This window comes from Mustela nigripes, chromosome 17, assembly GCF_022355385.1.
Source record: "Mustela nigripes isolate SB6536 chromosome 17, MUSNIG.SB6536, whole genome shotgun sequence".
Lineage (NCBI taxonomy): Eukaryota > Metazoa > Chordata > Mammalia > Carnivora > Mustelidae > Mustela > Mustela nigripes.
Genome location: NC_081573.1, coordinates 1229462 through 1251020, shown reverse-complemented (window position 1 = coordinate 1251020; position 21559 = coordinate 1229462). Strand labels below are relative to the sequence as shown.

Below are 21559 nucleotides of genomic sequence, written 5' to 3'. Positions count from 1 at the left end.
CACATTACAGTATTTCACCACTGAGGAATGGAACTCATAGAGCAGAAATTTCTATATGGGAAAAAAAAGAAAGAAAGAAAAAAAAAACATCTGAAGGGAAATAAAGCAGTACATTTTCTCATTTTAGGGCAGTGTTGTGTTATCCTATGAAGTTACTGAAACTGAATTTTGTAAGACTAAGATTAAAGCCTCCATACATTAGAAAGCATAAGCCAGAAAACATTAAAAATAGTTCTCCAGTGTTCCAGTAATTTCCCCAACAAGCCCCAGTGTGCATACAACTACCCTAACCTACTTGTCCCATAATGAAAACCAGAATTGACAAAGAGCATGGTGTACAGGTCCTCAGAAATCGGATGACTTCTCCAAGGCCCTCACAACAATAGAAAGCTCTCAGATTAGGGGGGCCCTCCCCCTCAAAAGAGAGTCTCCTGACTCTCCCTATGGATGTGAAGGACCATCACAGGGAGAATCCCTAGAGAATACAAGAACTTGATAATGTTGGAGAGCAGATAGTTTCTCTTGGAAAGAGAGAGACATTAAACCAGGAAAGTCTCCCACTGACATTCATTCAAGGAGAGCTACTCGAACCACTGATTATGGTCCACCCTCCTCCTTCAGACTTGGACCTCCCCTGTCATCTGCCTCATTCATTCCCACCTACCTGGATGGAAGCCTCTGGTCTCCTTTCTCTTCACATCCCAGAGCTGCTTCTCTTGCTCCAAAAACATGATCAGGTCTGGCTTTGACAGAAGGAGACCTGTTTATGAGGAAAAAGGAAAATGACTCTTGCTGACAATTCTAACTTTCCATCAGTCTTGTGTTCAGGAGAGAAGAGATGATACTGTACAATCCTAGAAAATGGTTTCCCAAAAGCTGTTCCCCAACAGTCCCTTTAAAAAACACAGGAGGCGAGGCACCTGGGTGGCTCAAGATGATAAGCCTCCTCCTCCGGCTTAGGTCATGATCTCAGGGTCCTGGGATCAAGTCCCACATCAAGCTCTCTGCTTGGCAGGGAGCCTGCTTCCCTCTCTCTCTCTGCCCACTTCTCTGCCTACCTGTCATCCTTCTCTGTCAAATAAGTAAATAAAGACTTCAAAAAAAAAAAAAAAAAAGAATACACAAGAGGAATTTCCACTGTTCACATCATCCTGACCTATACTTCCAAGTAGTAGACATGATAATCAGAAGGCGAAATTTCAGTTTAAGAGGTGAGCAGCACCATTCTATGTCACTAAAGGTTGAGAACTGCCACTCATCTACACAGGCAATGATGCTTCCTTGAGGAAGGAGAAGCTAAGGCTGAGAAAAAACATCATGAAGATTTTTCTCTCCATCTACAAAGCCCTACTTATTTCCCTTTCTGCCTGCCTGGATCTGAATTCTAGTCATTCCAAGAAAAATCTCTGAAAAGACAGTCTTCACAGGAAGGAATAAAACCCTGAGTGGGGGATGCCTGGGTGGCTCAGTGGGTTAAGCCAGGGCCTTCGGCTCAGGTCATGATCTCAGGGTCCTGGGATCGAGTCCTGCACCGGGCTCTCTCTCTCTGCCTGCCTCTCTGCCTACTTGTGATCTCTCTCTGTCAAGTAAATAAATAAAATCTTAAAAAACAAAACAAAACAAAACAAAACAAAACCCTGAGTGGGGTTTGGGAAATCTGGAAGGAGTCTTCCTCACCCAAGAAGAGGAGATGTCCATAGTTCTCCAACATCACATCCAGGTACAGTTGCCGCTGACTGTGGGTCAGGCATCTCCACTCTTCCTCAGAGAATTCTATGGCCACATCACTGAAGGTCAGCAGTCCCTGTAATAAATACCACAGTCACCAAGTGGCCACTGACGCAGTTCACGAAGTTTCCGACAATGAAAGTAGGAGTTAATGTCACCAGCTAGAACCAGATCCCACCTTTCCTTCTCCCTGAGATGGGTGTGGAGTTTAAAAAAAAAACCTATGTGGCAGGGCGCTGCCTGGTCGAGAACTTTCACTCCTTTCACTCCCAGAAGTCAACTCTATCCACTACACAGAGGTGACAGCCCTCCTTGTCCAGTGCAAAGTGTTGGGATGTGGGAGAGAAGCCAAAGGTCAAGAAACTCTACACATGTTTTGATGTGAAATATTGGGGTTCTAGAGTGAATGATGAAGAAAGATTGTTGAGATACCCGTGGTACAAACACTGTCGTCCTAACACAAGGAGAGGAATGTGAGCAGTGACTGGTTCTATGCTGTCAGATGGGGAGGAGGTGAGGGATAGCAGGAGGCTCTAAGGAATTTGGAAGCAAGTTTCCAGGACCCTCAGGACCTCCCAGCTGGTGTTTTGATGAGGCCACTCACTGTTTAGTAACACTTTAGTCAGGAGACCCTCCAGATAGCTATCAGTGGGCCCCAAACTTGAAGGATGATGCCTGAGCTACATTTGGGGAGTAGAATTCATTTCTGAAGCAATTTTCATATGTTAAAGAGGAATTACAGAAACCTGGAGGTCTATTGTTAGGCTAAGGCTGCTTTTTGCATCCAACAAAACATTAACCTTGAGGCAGTTGTGAGTTCCCTGAGGAATGTCCGACTCTGCCTTTCTCAGGTATTTATCAACAGACTGGAAGTTGAAGGACAATTAATTTTATCCACACCTCTTCTGACTTTGTTCTCCTCAGAAACTACAATCAAGGGGGAATCCAGATAGTTTAGTTGGTTAAGGGTCTGCTTCAGCTCAGGTCAAGATCTCAAACGCCTGGGATAGAGCCCTGAGTTGAACTCCCCACTCAGTGGGAATCTGCTTCTCCCTCTTTCCCTTTCATCACTCTCAATCACTCTCTCAGCTGAAAGAAGGAAGGAATGAAAACAGGAAGGAAGGAAAGAAAAAAAATGAACCTACAAGCAAGAGAAATGCAGAAGAAAGAAGTTTATACCTGAAATGTGATAGTTCCTGCATATTCCTCAGTATCCCATGTTCCTTACAAATGACAGGGGGTAAAATTGGTACATTTAGGGAGGATCCGGCAGACAGCACCAAACCAATAAAAGAAGTTCCCATCAGCTGAATGGAAACAAATGTTATCAGTATCTAATGCACATCAAGGGACACATCATCCGCTGGGGTTTCCACTGGACTGAAAACAATTTCAGAGTATCAATCTGATTTTGGAAATACAGCAGATACACCTAAACAACTGAATCACTATACAATCTGTAGAGGCTGCTTTTAGGCAAGCAGGCTTGAGCAAAGGAGTGGAGGAAGGGCCCCAGTGTCCCCTTGGCTGAGTCCAGACAGGCCCAGTAGGGGACCCACCTCAAAACTAGCAAGACCCTAAGGGTCTTATGGGCTTATGACAACCAGGTACAATGAGCAGAAAGGAGCAAGTCCCACAGGTTCCCCGGAACTCCTCACCTTCCTTCTCCAGAAAAGCAACCCCCACACACTGCCCCTTGCAGACAAGCTCTCCTGTGCCCTCCTGCCTGCTGATCTCTTACGTCTTCAGGGAACTTCCACCACCTTTGTCCTGCCTCAGGGGAATTCCTGCAGTGCTGCTGGACAGACTTCCAGCCAATCGTTGACACTCGTCTGGGGCCCCAAGCAACTGAGAGAGACATTACACTGAGAACGTCCCTGTGCTAGAAATAACTAGTTTACTCCTTTCTTTTCTTTGAATTTTTAAGATTTATTTTTATTTTCATTTTCTTTAAAGATTATATTTATAGGGGCGCCTGGGTGGCTCAGGGGGTTAAAGCCTCTGTCTTTGGCTGAGGTCGTGATCCCAGAGTCCTGGGATGGAACCCTGCATGGGGCTCTCTGCTCATCAGGGAGCCTTATTCCTCCACTCTCTCTGCTTGCTTCTCTGCCTACTTGTGATCTCCATCTGTCAAATAAATAAATAAAATCTTTACTTAAAAAAAAAGATTCTATTTATAGGGGCAACTGGATGGCTCAGTCAGTGGACATCAGCCTTCTGCTCAGGCCAAGACACAAGGTCTTGGATTGCCTCCTAAATTGAGGCCAAGGAGGAGTGTCTTTACTCAGCGGGGAGCCTTCTACCTCTGCCCATAACACCCCATATTTGTGCTCTCGCTCTTTTTCTTACAAATAAATATTTTACAAAGATTGTATTTATTTCAAAGAGAGCAAGTGAGAGAGCACATGCAGGCAGAACAGGAGAAGGAGAGGGAGAAGCAGGATCCCTGCCCACCTGGGAGCCCGATGTGAGGCTGGACCCCAGGACCCTGAGATCATGACCTAAGCTGGAGGCAGAGGCTTAAGCCACTGAGCCACCCAAGTGCCACAATAAATAAAATTTTGAAAAATTTATTGTGTTTATTTCAGAGAGAGTGAGAGACCACAAACAGGCAGAACATCAGAGGAAGAGAGAGAGAAGCGGGATCCCTGCCCACCTGGGAGCCTCATGTGGGGCTGGATCTCAGGTCCCCAAGATCACGACCTGAGCTGAAGGCAGAAAGCAGACTCTTAACCAACTGAACCACCCTTGATTCCCAAGATTGATTTTTATTTTAGAGGAGATGGGGAAGGGCAGGAGAAGGAGAGAATCTTTTTTTTTTTTTTTTTAATTTTTTTTTTTTTAAGATTGCTTATTTCTTTTTTTTTTTTTTAAAGATTTTATTTATTTATCAGAGAGAGAGAGGGGGAGAGAGCGAACACAGGCAAACAGAATGGCAGGCAGAGGCAGAGGGAGAAGCAGGCTCCCTGCTGAGCAAGGAGCCCGATGTGGGACTCGACCCCAGGACGCTGGGATCATGACCTGAGCCGAAGGCAGCTGCTTAACCAACTGAGCCACCCAGGCGTCCCAGAAGGAGAGAATCTTTAAGCGGACTCCCCTCTGGGCACAGAGCCAGAAGGGGGGATGCCAGTCCAGAACCCTGGGATTCCAACCTAAGCTGCAATCAACAGTCCAACCTTAGTTGATTGAGCCCCCAGGAACCCTCCTCTCATGGACATTAAGTAGAATATCTCTTTCCCGTGCTAAAGATGAAGACACTCACACCCTTTCTTAGAGTGAGAAGTTTCCAAGTTTTTCTGGACTCATATTCATCGAGTTTATATCTGCATTTCCTTACTCCGCCGCTGCACACAGCTGATAAGAGAATCCAGAGGAACCCAAATGAGAAATAATTTCCCTCCCTGACATCCCAGGACCAGACCTCATCAGCCACAGGAATCTCAGACTCGACACCTTCCCCTCCAGACCTGCCACCAACGGAATATTGTCACTCCTCGTGGGACTTTAAGTCAAAGTGACAATGGCTGATGCCCTATCGAAGCCAGCTTGGGGACGCAGGACAGAAGGCTCTGGGACATAGAGGAGCATTTTTTTTAAATTTAATTTAATTTTTTTTTTAAGATTTTATTCATTATTCATTTGACAGAGAGCAGGCAGAGAGGCAGACAGAGAGAGAGGAGGAAGTAGGCCCCCTGCTGAGCAGAGAGCTCGATATGCAGGGCTCCATCCCAGGACCCTGAGATCATGACCTGAGCCGAAGGCAGAGACTTAACCCACTGAGCCACCCAGGTGCCCCATAGTGAAGCATTCTTAAGACCTAACCATGAGTATCACTTCTGACCAGATCTTAAAAACAGGTGAAGGCAGAAGCCAGAAGCACCCAGAGTCGAGGCATCCGTATCTGTACCTTCAAAACACGAGGGTCTGTGGAGAAACAGAGGACACGGCTCCGTGGGGACACCAGGCTCACCTGAGAACCGGCCATTTTTGCCTTCGCCTCCACCTCTAATTTCGTCCTCATGAGGGATCTGGGGGGAAATCACAGCTGCATCAGGAGAAAATGCCCTGAAATCCAGCAACAGAGCTCCTTCTCCTCACCACTCACCCGCGGGCAGGACTCAGAGATGCAGAAAAGGCCTAACTTCCCAGTCCTTTGTGTCCAGAGCAGCTCAGAAACTGTGAGCTCCCCTGAGGACACCCATCCCTGCATTTTCCTCTCCTGCTTTGTGGGGAGGGAGTGGTCCCCTGCCACCGCCACTCACAACCTCAGTGTTAGCATCGGAACCGCGGGCTGCAGGGACCTGACCCTCCCAGACTCACAGGGCAGAGACCCCGACACCTCTCCAGGACCAAAGCAGCAAATCCTCTCAGAAAACCAACAAAAGCCCTCAGGCTCCCCCCTGGCCTCCCTGAGAATCTCCAGGCGCCCTTAATTAACACAACAGTGTTGTTTTCGCCCAAACCAACTGACAGAATCTGAAGGGGAGGCCCGCAGAGAAGATTCCTGAAACTCCACAGGTGACCCTGCTGGGAAGGAACTGGGGAGGTTAGGGTTAGGCCAAGCAGGGGAACCAAGGCTGAGGCTGGGAGCAGAGTTTAGCTCTGCCTTCCCACCATCAGAGTTTCTGGAGACTGACACCTTCTCCCTCTTTCTGGTACACAGAGGGGGACCACTGACAGACTGAACGTTCCTGTATAAATGCAAATGTCTCTTTCAAAGTAACACAGGATTTCAGAGTTTTTCCTTTATCTGCCTTTGATTCAAAATAACCAGGCAAAAATAATGCTCAGGCCAAAAATATGTATTTTTGAGTGACAAATAGTCCCCTTCACTAAGTGTTTCTGTTCATAAGGACCTGCCACCTAGTTTTCCATACTGCGTTTTTGTTTTTTTTTTACCCTACCATCAGTGATACATGAGAATTCTAATTCTCAGCATTCTCAGAAAAATTGGATGTTATCCTTTTTCTTTATTTTAGCCATTCCAGAAAACAGTGAGTGTTTTCTCACTGTAAAGTATGCAGTCTTCTTACAACCTTTGTCTTGCTGACTGTAATAAAAACCATTTGGAAAGCAGTAGGTTGAACAAAGAAAAAAGCAATTAATGCTTCAGTGAGACTCCATTTCCAAATAAGTAACCTTTCTCTTCCCCACAAACCTCTTCTCCTCACTTCTCAGCCCTTTGTTTCAGGAACCCGGTTCCACCCCAACAACATGATTAACAGCACTGGCAGCACAGATACAATTCCTCTGGAATTCAGACATAATCCAGTATTTTCCTACAAACCCCAGCCACTTCCTCTGGGTGGGCTGCGGGTTTCACGCCCCGACCTGCTGAGGCCTCCTTGGCTGGCAAAGCAATGAAGCTCTGGCTGCCCTTGACCCCCAGCTCTGTCTGCACGTTCTGTTCCGGGTCTGAAGCATGGAGGTCAGTTCACACAACAGAATGAATGTGAGGAGAGGAAAGTTTGTTTTTCCTGTGCTGTTCTCAATGATGTCAAACATTTTCACAAGAAAAAATAAGTTCTTAAGAATGGGCATCAGAGGGCGCCTGGGTGGCTCAGTGAGTTAAGCTGCTGCCTTTGGCTCAGGTCATGATCTCAGGGTCCTGGGATCGAGTCCCACATCGGGCTCTCTGCTCAGCAGGGGGCCTGCTTCCCTCTCTCTCTCTGCCTGCCTCTCGATCTACTTGTGATTTCTCTCTGTCAAATAAATAAATAAAATCTTAAAAAAAAAAAAAGGGCATCAGAAAGACATGAGGCTCAAAGAGAAGGTGAGGCTTCTGTGTCACGGTGACTTAAGGAGGAGGAGGTGGGATTTAGAATTTCCAAGGAGGGGATTGTATTCAGAGGAGAAAGTTAAGACTAAATATTTATGAAACAATGTTTGTCCCTCCAAGTGGACCACTTTTTTTTTTTTGTAATTTATTTTTTCACTTTTCGAAGATTCATTGTTTATGCACCACACCCAGTGCTACATGCAATCCGTGCCTTCCTTAATACCCACCCCAGGCTCACCCAACTTCCCACCACCCCCTCCAAAACCCTCAGTTTGTTTCTCAGAAACCAGTCTCTCATGCTTCATCTCCCCTTCTAATGCCCCCCCGACTAACTTCTCCTCTGCATCATGCAATGTCCTCCATGTTATTCCTTATGCTCCACAAATAAGTGAAATCATATAACTGACTTTCTCTGCTTGACTTATTTCACTCAGCATAATCTCCTCCAGTCCTGACCATGTTGATACAAAAGTTGGGTATTAGTCCTTTCTGAAGGAGGCATAATACACCATTGTATATATGGACCATGTATACACCACTATATATGTCCAATAATGTGTTGAAGGTCATCTTGGCTCTTTGCACACGTTGGTGACTGTAGCCATGGCTGCTATACACATTGGGGTAAAGATGGCCTTTCTTTTCCCTATGTCTGTATCTTTGGGGTAAATACCCAGGAGTGCAATTGCAGGGTCATAGGAAAGTTCTATTTTTAATTTCTCAAGGAATCTCCACACTGTTTTCCAACGTGGTTGCACCAACTTGCATTCCCACCAATAGTGTAAAAGGGTTCCCCTTTCTCCACAACCTCTGAAACACTTGATGTTTTCTGTCTTGTTAATTTTGGCCATTCTAACTGGTGTAAGGTGGTATCCCAATGTGGTTTTGATTTGAATCTCCATGACGGTTAATGATGATGAACATTTTTTCATGTGTCTGTTCAAGGTAGGCAAGTCTTTTTTTTTTTTTTAACTTTTTCTTTTAAGATTTTGTTTAGGGGCACCAGGGTGGCTCAGTGGGTTAAGCCGCTGCCTTCGGCTCAGGTCATGATCTTGGGGTCCTCGGATCGAGTCCAGCTTCGGGCTCTCTGCTCAGCGGGGAGCCTGCTTCCCTCTCTCTCTCTCTCTGCCTGCCTCTCCATCTACTTGTGATCTCTCTCTGTCAAATAAATAAATAAAGTCTTAAAAAAAAAGATTTTGTTTAATTATATGACAGAGAGACAGATATCACTAGTATGCAGAGCAGGAGGCAAAAGAGACAGAGGCGGGGGTGGGGAGCAGGCTCCCTGCTGAGCAGAGAGCCCCATGATGGGCTTGATCTCAGGATCCTGGGATCATGACCTGAGTCGAAGACAGAGGCTTTAACCCACTGAGTCACCCGGGTGCCCCTAGGCAACTCTATCTGATATCAACTTCTGGGGTGCCTGGGAGACTCAGAGGGTTGAGTTTGTGCCTTTGGCTCATGATCTCAGGGTCCTGGGATCAAGCCCCACATCAGGCTCTCTGCTCAACAGGGCTACTAGTGAACTCTCTGCTCAATCTGCCTACTAGTGAACTCAATCTCTCTATCAAATAAATAAATAAAATCTCTAAGAAATATATTTTATTTGAGAGAATGAGAGAGGCACTTGTGATGCTGGGTGGTGATGGGCAGAGAGAGAAAAACCAACTCACCATTGAGCAGGGAGCCCAATGCATGGTTCATGACCTGAGCCTAAGACAGACACTTAATGACTGAGCCACCCAGACACCCTTAGTACTACATTCATGATGGCACTGAAGAAGGGAGGAAGGTTCAGCACAACAGTGAAGTAGCTCCCCTCAAGGATCTCCCAACCATACTGGATCTCACCTTGACTGGGGTTAACTACCTGGGAAATGGGGTTACCTACCTAGAAATGAGGGAGCAATCATAGCACATGCCCAGCCGTTCCAGCCTATCCCACTGTCCATAAGGCTTCTTCATCTCAAACATCTATTCTACCATGTGACATCTTAAAGCTGCCCACATGACTGCATCATCTAACACCCTCCTCCATCCCTTGTCGTGGATCTAGGCAGGGAAGTACAGTCATCACTGACAGCCAACAGCATTAGTCCTCAGGAAGACGCAAGAGGTCGACCAAATCATCAGGATAAGGCAGAACTTCCCTATTCCTGAGAAACCCACATTAACCATCTCTTCTCCCCATGACATGTATTCATCAATTAACACCAACAGGAGCTGCCTGTACCTTTGCAGTGACTAAAGGGAGCCACTTCCAGGTCCCTCCCCACATGGGAAAGAGTTCCTCACATTTCATTTTAATAGGTCTTGTCCTTCTCTCAAAGGATGGTGCCTTCCTCAAATTTTACTTAAATTCCAACATCCCCATGCTAAATGTCTTAATACCCATTGGCTTTCCATCTGTCTAATCTCAATTAAGCATCTGCTGAAGACACGCTCTCCACAACACAGGCAAAAGAGAACGGCTGTGGTTCCTATGTAGCTAGAAAGAAAAATGAGGGCGAATACAACTGGAGATCTGTAGATAGGTAGGTCATAAAACAAGTAGTAGTAATTTTTTTACATCTAGGAAGTCACTTGGAAAACAGCACAGTTGTCCTCCTCTACATGCTAATTCCTTCTCTTAAATATTTTTTATCCCTTCCTGGGCTACCACATCACTCTGATTGGGACAGATTTCTCTTTCTTATGGAGTATCTATGACATACATAGTGTGGTCATATGTGCATGTGTACCTCACAGACACATGAAAACCACCCTCAAAGAAGGACGTGGGGTACATATTTTCATTTGGGGCCATCAGACAGTACTATGGAGTCCCAAGTCTATGTGCAGAATATGCCATTCTGACTAAAACAGATTTAGGGGAGCTCTGGGGGAGGAGGAGTCTTCTCTATGGGACATGGGAAGGAAGGAATTGGAAGAAAGGAGTGCTGGTGGCTCACTAAGAGAGAGTACAGATGTCGTATGAGATGTTCCACTAACTAGTCACCCTATAACATGCTGACTGGGGAATGCACTAGTGAAAAGGGCTCCTGTCAGTACAAGGCCCTGACAACACTAACACCAAGTAGCAGTATCATGGAGTACATGAGCTAAAACACCAACAATACCTCTATGTCACAAAGCTTGGTAATACACATAATACACAGTAATATCATCCTATTCACAAAGAGGAGAAAATCATAGCATAGACTGAGGAAAAATAATCACATACCCCTTAAACCTTCAGAGCACTGGGAAAATGGTGTCCTAGGTATATTGTTTTACTCCAGTACCAAACAGGTGATGGATTCGATCAGCTCTGTACAACCAGCAATGAAATAGATGAACACAAGATGTAGAACAGCACATCATTCATGACATACTCATAACCATATCTTAAAAAACAGTGTTTTATTGAAGCATGTGGGTGGCTAAGTGGGTTAAAGCCTCTGCCTTCAGCTGTGGTCATGATCCCAGGGTCTTGGGATCCAGCGCCACATTGAGCTCTCTGCTCCACCGGGAGCCTGCTTCCTCTTCCCTATGGCTCTGCCTATTTGTGATCACTTTCTGTCAACAAAATAAATAAATTCTTTTAGGGAGAAACACCACTGTTTTATTAATGAAAATACACAGAAAACACACGTGCAAAAGCATTCAAGGGTTGTCAGAAGGATGTGGGAGTACGTATTGCCAAAAATTTCTCAACTGAGGTACATTGCTCATAAATGTGTATGTGCACTGCTATGGCATTGTAGGTAAGAGTTAGCTACCCTCGTGCAGTCATCTGTCAGGATTTCCTCATTTAACCACATCAAGTCATACTCTCTAACATTTGCACTTAGGAAGATACATTTGTAGTTTACTGCACAACTACCTTTTTTTCCTTAAAGAACAATTAGGAAAACCTCCTATTTCTAATATTGAGGAAGTTCTTTAGTGTCAATAAATGCAGAAATGTGTGATCTTTACACCCATCCCATGTAATCTTAAATCAGTGTTATAACCGTAAGCACCATCTCCACTGAGATGTATTTCATATGTTGTATATCATACGGTCCTCTACCATGAAAAATTAGGTACGATGAGTCCCACTTAGTGGAGCAGGACCTCTAATATCTTTGATGTAGCAACAATCATCCCCGTGTTCTTACACACCCACAAGAACAATTTTCCAGAGTGATTTCAGGGTAAATACATTAATATTGTCTGTCACAAATCACATATAGGATTAATGTATAAATTTAAAAATACTGAAATCCTTATATATATGAAAAAGTCCATCCCCTAAATCTGTTCAACAGACTACCATATACATTTGCTAAGTGTTCAAGTCTGATTTCTCCTTATAATCACTATTTTCATGCAGGGTAATGTCCGAGTAGGGTGAATAATGTATTCCATTGGCTTGATTTCTGTAACATTCATTGGCATCTGATATTCAATTCAATAGTTTTCAAAATATTGCTAAATTTCAATGGACTTTCCTTAATGCACTCTCTGGTGTGTGTTCCAGTGTATACTAAAATGAAGGCCTCTCCACATTCACGAAGTTAAAAGGGTTTGAATCTAGTGAGCATTTTGACATACTGAGTAAGCACTGAATTCCAGTTGGCCACATTCTTTACATTTCACACTTTCATTCCTATATGAAAACAATGATGTTAATTTAAGGAAGTTGGGAGTCCCACTGAGAGGTCAGACACATTGTTAGCATTTGTAGACTTATTTTCCTATTTCAAATCTCTCATATGGAGTGAGGAAGGAGCAGTCCTTAGTCACTCTCTCACATTCATTACATCCGTAATTTTCTCTGCAGGGTGAATTCTGTGATGTGAAGTAAGGGTTGTGTGCCTGCTGGAGGTTTGGCCACATTATTCATCTGGTGTCTTTCTAGTATGAATTCTCAGTTTAGAAGACATGCATGCTAGAGAAAGGCCTTGCCGCACTGGTTATATTTGTGAGGTTACTGTCTAATATGAATTCTCTTGTAGGCATAAATCAGTGAGCACTCTATAACCAATTTTGCTCACATTCTCTTTTTCTTTCATTCTTCAAGATTTTATTTATTTATTTGACAGAGAGATGGAGAGAGAGCACAAGTAGAGAGGAGGGTCAGGCAGGAGGAGAGGGAGAAACACGCTGGCCGCTGAGCAGGGAGCCTGATTCAGAGCTGAATCCAGGGACCTTGGGATCATGACCTGAGCTGAAGGCAGCCCCATAACTGCCTGAGCCGCCCAGGTGCCCTTTTCTTACATTCTATACGCTGTTAAGCCTTCTATCTAGTATGAATATTATGATGTTTTGTGAGGACTGAGTGCATGTAAAGGCCTAACAACATTCTTTTTGTTTTTTTTTTTTTTTAAGGTTTTATTTATTTATTTGAGAGAGAATGAGTGAGAGAGAGCATCAGAGTGAGGAGTGGAGGAGAAGTTCAGAGGGAGAAGCAGACTCTCCAAGGAGCTGGGAGCCGGATATGGGACTTGATCCAGGAAGTCCAAGATCATGACCTGTGCCAAAGGACATCACTCAACAAACTGACCCAGCAGGAGCCCCACCTAACAACATTCTTGACGTTGCTAAGGTTTCTCTCCACGATGAATTCTCTGATGTTCAGTAACACTTAACCTCCAGTTAAAGGCCTTGTCACATTCATGACATTTGCCAGGTTTCTCTCCAGTATGAATTCTGTGATGTGGAGTAAGGCCTGAGCTGTGTCTACAGGCCTTGCCACAGTCTTGATATTGGTAAGATGTCTTTCTATTACAAATTCTCTGATGCTGACTAAGCCTTAGGCACCAGTTAGAGGCCTTGACACATTTTTGGATTATTTATAGGGTTACGTTCTAGTATGAGTTCTGCTATGTCAACTAAGGTATGAGTTCACCTTAAAGGCCTTGCCACATTCCTGACATTGGTAAGGTTTCTCTCCAGTATGAAATCTATGATGTTGAGTAAGGTGTGGAAGGCAGATAAAGGCCTTGCCACATTTTTGACATTGGTAAGGTTCCTTTCCAGTATGAGTTCTGTAATTTTCAGTAAGAGTTGAGCTGTCCCTAAAGGACTTGCCACATTCTTCACATAGGTATGATTATTCTCCAAAATGAATTCTGTAATGGTGAGTAAGACCTGACCTCCAGCTAAAGGACTTGCCACATTCCTGACAGTGGTAAGGTTTCTCTCCAGTATGAATTCTGTGATGTTGTATAAGGTTTGATTTGTGGATAAAGGCCTTACCACATTCTTGACATTGGTAAGGTTTCTCTCTAGTGTGAGTTCTGTGATGTTGAGTACGGGCTGACCTGTAACGAAAGGTCTTGCCACATTCTTGATATTGGTAAGGTTTCTCCCCAGTATGAATTCTATGATGTTGAGAAAGGCGTGAAAGGCAGTTAAAGGCCTTGCCACATATTTTACATTGGTAAGGTTTCGCTCCAGTATGAGTTCTGCAATGTTCAATTAGAGTTGAGCTGTCCTTAAAGGGCTTACCACATTCTTCACATTGGTACGATTTTTTTCCACAATGAATTCTCTTATGCTTAGCAAGACCTGACCTCCAGTTAAAGGCCTTGCCACATTCTTGACATTGGTAAGGTTTCTCTGCATTATGAATATTGTGATGTTCACAAAGATGTGACCTCCACTTGAAGGCCTTGCCACATTCTTTACATTGGTAAGGTTTCTCTTCACTGTGAGTTTTCTGATGCCGAGAAAGATTTGACCTCCAGGTAAAGGCCTTGCCACATTCTTGACATTGGTACGGTTTTTCTCCACTATGAATTCTGTGATGTTCAGTAAGGATTGACCTGTCACTAAAGGCCTTGCCACATTCTTGACATTGGTAAGGTTTTTCTCCAGTATGAATTCTGTGATGCTTAGTAAGTTGTGAATGGACAGCATAGGCCTTACCACATTCTTGACACTGGTAAGGTTTCTTTCCAGTATGAATTCTATGATGTTCAGAAAGGTGTGAAAGGCAGTTAAAGGCCTTGCCACATTTTTGACATTGGTAAGGTTTCTCTCCAGTATGAATTCTGTGATGTTGAATAAGGGATGACTTCTGGTTAAAGCTCTTGCCACATTCTTGACATTGGTAAGGTTTCTCTCCAGTATGAATTCTGTGATGTTTAATAAGGGATGACCTCTGGTTAAAACTCTTGCCACATTCTGGACATTGGTAAGGTTTCTCTCCAGTATGAATTCTGTGATGTCGAGTAAGGGTTGAGCTGTGATCAAAGCTCTTGCCACATTGTTGACACTGGTAAGGTTTATCTCCACTATGAATTCTCTGATGTTGAATAAGTTTTGAGCATGATGTAAAGGCTTTGGCACATTCATTACACTTGTAATTTTCCCCTGCAATATGAATTTGATGAGGTCTATGGAGACTTGAGTGATTGTTAAAAGCCTTGCCACATTCTTGACATTTGCAGGGTTTCTCTCCAGAATAGATCTGCGAATGTCCATTTTTTGATGAACAGTCCTTAAAGGTTTGACCACCTTCTTCACATTTGTGTATTTTTTCTCCAGTATGTATTGGCTGATGTTGAGATAGTGTTGAGTGGCAATCAAAGGATTTACCGCATTCCTTAAAAATGTAAGTTTCCTCTCCCTGAGGGATTATCTCATTGATGTTTAGGCTTGATGACTGACTAAACATGGTCCCTGGTTTATTAGATGTGAATGGGCTTTTTCCCTCATGAATTCTCTGATGATCAGCAACACTGGAGGACTGGTTACAAGCTTTCCAACATTCATTATATTTATGAGGACTGTCTCCCAAATGGTGACCATTATGTATACTGAGGTTAGAGCTTGGATGAAAGCCTTCCCCACATTTATCACATTCATAATGGTTCTCTGCAAACCTAGCCCTGACACATCTGTGAACACTGGAACCCTGGTTCAATGTTTTCTGAGATTCAGTGCACTGAGCAATTCTGACTCTCTGATTTAAAGTCAGACCAATCCTATTTTCCAAATGGCTCAAATCATTACTCTCAGCATGGACTAGGTTACTTTCCAGATGTTCCAAGTGGTCTGTTGACAAATCGCTATGGTTGACTATCTGATTGGAGGTTGTGCTGACAGAAACACACTGCTCTGTAGAAATAGTTGACTTAAAAAGGGAGGCTTTCTGCACTGGTTTATATACTTCACCATTTGGGACAGTGACATTCTCATTAAGGCCAATTGCCTTGGTTTGGGTGTATCGTCCAGGATTTCTTTGTGGCCCTTCACTCTCCCCATCATTGTCCCAGTCTGTGCACAAGTATAAAATCTCAACAGCACTATCTTTGCATCTGTGCGTTGACCCTTTCTGGAAAGAACCTTCTATGCTCCACTGTAGCAGGAAACTCTGGGTCTCATGTGAAGATAGAGCTGAAAGATACCAAATAAATGTAAAACCATTGCACTTACTACATTCAGAAGAATATACTGAAGAATTCTAATACAGAAGCATCAAGTCACTCAGACAATGTCAGAAAGATGGCTGACCAGGAGTCATCAGGACCTCACCTCCCCCTGAAAATGTACAACGGTACTGAACATACTGACCATATATCCTAACAGAGAATTCTGTGATGTGGTCACAGTATAGCAGAAATCCCTTTCCTGTATCTCTAACAATCACAAAAAGGATCATATGAGCTCCAAACTTAGCAGAAGAATGGAGAATATGGAAACAGAAAACTGAACTGAATCAAACAAGTGTACAGTAAAAAAGGAACATGTCAAGCACAGGAAGAGTTGTTTGGCAGTAAAGATAAACAGCACTGACAGCCCATGAACTAAAGAAAGAATAACAGAAAAACGACTGACTAAAATGACAAGTGAAGAAGTGAAAGCCAACAAAGTATAATTGAGTGTAGGAATAAAATTATAAGAGGCAACAATATTTGAGGGGGGGAAATCACAAGATTTCAGGTGGGAGCTACAGAGAGAGGGAATCACATGCAGGCATCACAATGAATACACAGTGTGACTTGAGCCTCTATCCCAGGACCCTGAGATCCATATCTGAGCAGAAATCAAGAGTCAGTACTTCCCCAAGTGAGGCACCAAGCACCTAATTATTTTTTAACTCCTATCTCTGTGGTAAAGTTCTCACTATTGTTTTCTCACTCCTTGAGTATCCTTATTATTGTGACCTTAAATTCTCCATCAAGTTCCTTACTATGTTTCCATTTTATCCCTGACCTTGGTCTTATCTGCTGGTTTTCCTTGGGACAAATTCTTTCATCTTGGCATTTCTCTAAGTCTCTACTTTCCTCTGTCCATTAGAAAAGTCAGTGATGTGTCCTGTTATATCCTTCAGACCAGTGGTCTGCAGGGGCTCTCCTTGCCTGCTATGGGCAGTGTTTGGTCCCTGGCCTGAATGTGGCCAGTCTGAACTAGGTGAGCTCTGCTCTGATTGTGCAAGGAGACCTAACATCAACTCCACCAGAACTGCAGTCATGCAGAATCCCTGCTCAGGAGACATGATGTGAGCAGGGGCTGACTGTGCTTAGCCTGAGGCAAGCCTCACTGAGAAGGGTAGTCCCCTCAAATAACAAGGGGTGAGGCCTGGTGCAAGCAAAGCAGACAGTCAGTGTCTCACTGAGTGGGGCTCAGTATCTATGCTACAGGACAGGAGAGGGCTCCCATGTTTTGGTAGCCACGTGTCACTGAATGTTTCCTCTCAGGAATATGCTCCTAGACTACAGAATACTCTCCCCACTGTGAACCCCAGGTGTTCTTCAGATGACTGTTTCCATGTTCAGTGCCCCCAGATTGTTAGCCAGCCTTCTCTCAAGGAGCACCCAGGTGTCCTTCCGATTCTATCCCATCCAAACCTGCAGACCATTAAACCTCCAGGCTTTAGGATGTGCTGGTTCCAAGAACTCATGAAATTTAGCCCTTTTCCCCTTCCAAGCCAATGGCTTTGGGAAACCTCCTTATACATCCCTGATTGCTCCTCTGTCACGAAACCTACCGCACAACCAGGGATCCCTTCCCTCTACAATGCTATACTCCTTTCCTCCCTAAACCATGTCTCTGTACTATCTGCCATCTTCCATGTGGCCTCTTCTTTCCTTTTACTTAGGAAGTCTGTCCTGTCACTCTTCAGCCCAATGTCTGGGGCATTTAGGAAGACCTGACAGTTGCCTAGTGGTGCTCATGATAGGACACATGAGTCTAGGATCCTCCTACTCCACACCATTTCTACTCCTAAAAATTAGGAGAATTAATTGTTTTAATCCTGTTAAAACTCATATGGATTTTATAAAGCTGGTACACAAACCAACACATTAAAAATTAGTTTTGTTTCTACACAACAAAGAACAATTCCCAAAACAGAGAAATCATACATTTACAGCAAACCCCACCCCCCCATAAATGCTTCCAATTTAACATAATGGTAGAGGTCAAACCAGAAATGATGAAAAGTGCAATATACTCTGCAGGAATCCTAGTAACCTAACCTATAATTAGGTTATAGGAAACCTAACTGTATTCTTTCACTGGAATAATTGAAACACAATAAATCTTTTTTTTTTAAAGATTTTATTTATTTATTTGACAGGGAGAAATCACAAGTAGATGGAGAGGCAGGCAGAGAGAGAAAGAGAGGGAAGCAGGCTCCTTGCTGAGCAGAGAGCCCGATGCGGGACTCGATCCCAGGACCCTGAGATCATGACCTGAGCCAAAAGCAACGGCTTAACCCACTGAGCCACCCAGGCGCCCCGAAACACAATAAATCTTGAAGCAATCTACACAAAATGCAATCTCTACCAAAACTCCAATGCCATTTTTGCACAAAGATCAAAATCCATCCTAAATTTATGTGGATGTCATGGGACAACACATACCCAAAATAATCTGGGAAGTGAAAAGCATATATCCTGATTTATGGCATAAAAGGCACAGATTGCAAACTAATGTCCTACAGACATGACGTTGGGAGTAGAATAATGGAAGAGTCTGGCTGACCTAGAAGTGCACTTCTCCAATGTTAATGTACCTGGAAGGTTTGACGTTATGATCTTCCAGGCATCAGTCATAGGGCAACTGCAAAGGTCTGGAAGATACCCAAGATGCACACTCTAGCACCAAAGACACATCCCTGGCCACTCTGTGAACCTAAGAAAGTAGCTTTCATCCAAAGTCATGGTCAAAATCTTTTACCCAAAAGCTGTCTTTTGGGTAGGACTCTATTACAGACAATGTCCACTGATTGGACATTGTGGGTAGGACTCTATTACAGACAACGTCCACTGATTGCCTACTCCCCTGTTTAGATGAACCTCCTGGCTAAGGGGAATTATCAGCACCTGTGACTGACTTGGGTGTCCAGCCAATGCTCTGAACTAGGGCATTCTCTGTTCTCTGTCTGGGTAGCTATGCACATTCTACGTCACTTCCCATGGCTAATGCAAGCCTCCAATCCTGCCCCACTGGAAGCCTGAACAGAGACCCTAGACAACCTCAGAGCCTTTCTTACAGGCTTCTGGGGAGAAAACCAAACCAGCAGCACTGACCAAACATTTAGCATAACCTCTTGCTCTGCATGAGCAGGAAGCCTCATCAGTGAATCTGGGCAGCCTCAGACCCCAGTCTTCGGTCCTGCCCTACAACAGAGAATGGCCTTTGGTCCTGCCACATGTTCAGCATCACCTGTGTATCTCACTACATTACCCACGGGCTTCTACCTTTCCTGAAGAAACCAGCTATGAATGTGTCCCTAGATATAAGGTCACAAGGTCTAGTCCCTGACACTGGGTAAGAAAGGAAAGGTGGGGGCTGCATCCCAGAGCTACTCACATGGTAATGCAAGGCTGAGCACAGGGCTCCACATTTAAAGTGTTCCCAGTGATTCTGACCAGACAAAATTTGACAACCTCTGCAGGAAGTAAGTCACAACAGACACCTGGCTCTCACTGGTAATGTCTGGCAGCCTTCTTCATCTTCAACATCTACTGTCATGTGACATCTTTAAACTATGCCCACCGTGTTTAAATCAACTAATACCCTCTCTCCACACACTCCATGCATCTGGGCCTCAGAGAGTACAATTATCAATGGCATCCAATAGCAACTGGTCCTCAGGACCAGCATGGAATACATTACATCATGAGAAAAGCATCAGACATCCCAGACAACCACATTTCTCATAAATGCATCTCTGTCCATTCATTCATCATGAGCAGCTTCCTTAGGCCTTGCAGTGACCAAAGGGAACTCTCTATCACATCTTTGTTCACATTTCAAGACTTTGCCAATTTCATTTCCATAGCACTTACCTTCCTCTCAAACTGTCGCAACATCATGTTTTATCTGTCCTCACAACTTCCAGTGCCAAATGCTTGAACTAATCCTGTGGCCCAGTGATGGATTTTTGCTTCTCTTCCAGTGCAGTGGTGACAACATTGTATTTAAAACATACATGGGCCTCATGTGATCCTGTTATCAACCATTTACAGTGGCATTAGAAAACTCCAAGTTACCCCTAAGGCTAAGCAAGGGCCTGCCTGGCTTAGGTGGGAGGGGGAGTGTAGTGACAATTAGGTTTCCAGAACACAAGGGGGAAAGTCAACTCTGATGCCTCCATCACTGAAATAGAGATGGGACAGAAGAACTGGACAGGATTTGGGAAGAAAGGAAGTACAATTTTTCTTTCTAGATTCAGAGTCAGTAGTGTAGCCTTGGACAGGGGTCCTCTCCCCAGATGAAGAATTCAGGACAATGTTTCAGCCTAGATCTGTTTCATAGCCTCCATTGGGCTGCTCCATCACTCCTAACAGAAGACTGGGTTCTGTTTAAGTTAGAACATCTTCTCAGCACCCAGCCCTGTCCCATCTTTGTTTCCTTCAAGTAAGTGTTTAAAAAAATTAAAAAAAAAAAAATGGATTCGTGAAATCTCCATGTTTTTACCTAATCAAATGCTGACACTGAAGTGGCCAACATGGATGACGTCACTTCCTAGAAGGGAAAAGAAGAATAACTAAGGAACTCTCACTTCTCCAATCGCAAAGGCAGGAGTGAAGACTATCAATTTAACTACAAGGAATTTATAATGCTCCCTGGAGAATTCTCACATTTAAATTAAATTTAGAATACATTGTCAGTCCATAGAAACTCTTGTTAAAATCTCTATTGAAGTAGCTAAGCACTGGTTGACAGAGGAATAAGAAAAACAGAGTAGATCCTACAGGAGTAAAACCCAGTTATGTAAGAGACGATTCGCATGGGGAGATTCTCAAACTAAGATACACAAGATATAGGAAGCATAAATTCAATACAATACAAAGAAGAAAACTATTTCTATTATGAAGCTAGAATCTCTTTGCTTGTAGGAAATCATCACTTTTCAAACTTGGAAGTGACCTGGTTTGAGCCAAGATTCCTTTTCCTTCTGAAGATATAGGTACACACAGATATGTATGTACATGTGCTTCTTCCTACTTAGTTCTGGGACTTCAAAATCTGTCTTTAGCTTAATATGAAACATTGCATTCTATGCAGATCAAAACCCTAAAACTCTGCTTGTGTTCTCTATCCTCACAAAACAACAGGAAAAATATACAGGGTAAAATTTGATCACTAGTCCTTGAGAATTGTGTAGCTGTGGCTTATCATTACATTTGTAGTGACTTTGTTCAATTAGCGATCGTTGGGGAGAACCCCTGAGCATTAGATGGTGAGCCATGGTTCAGGACAAGAGAAAGAAATTAACATTTACAAACTCATTCCTGACAATCCTTATCAAAATCTTAGCAATAAAAAAAATCTTATAATTTTGAAATGGAGAAATACACTCAAAACCATTCTGTGAGATCAGCAGTACCCTGATATCAAAGCAGTATAAACAAAAGATAAAAGGCTAGTTTATCTGATGAAACTTCTGCTACTCTGGCTGTCCTTGGACCCCCATATACATGTACAAAATAGAATCAAGGGGCACCTGGATGGCTCAGTGGGTTAAAGCCTCTGCCTTCAGCTTGGGTCATGATCTCAGAGCCCTGAAATCGAGCCCCACATCAGGCTCTCTGCTCAGCAGGGAGCCTGCTTCCTCCTCTCTCA

General features: G+C 43.8%; 2 protein-coding genes across 2 annotated transcripts in view; both read right to left on the bottom strand.

Annotated features, from left to right (window-relative positions):
* Positions 1-650: 650 nt before the first annotated feature.
* LOC132005820 (KRAB domain-containing protein 5-like) lies at positions 651-9481 on the bottom strand. Its single transcript, XM_059383342.1, has 4 exons — positions 9399-9481; positions 5699-5756; positions 1678-1804; positions 651-760 (listed from the first exon to the last, which is right to left on the bottom strand). The coding sequence occupies exons 1-4, from the start codon at positions 9479-9481 to the stop codon at positions 651-653; spliced, it is 378 nt and encodes a 125-aa protein (XP_059239325.1).
* Positions 9482-13074: 3593 nt separating this feature from the next.
* The window catches only part of LOC132005819 (zinc finger protein 883-like), a 16882-nt gene continuing 8397 nt past the window's right edge, over positions 13075-21559 (bottom strand). The window contains 3 exon segments of the mRNA XM_059383341.1: positions 13075-13202; positions 13367-14914; positions 14996-15103. Coding sequence (XP_059239324.1) covers positions 13075-13202; positions 13367-14914; positions 14996-15103 — 1784 coding nt within the window.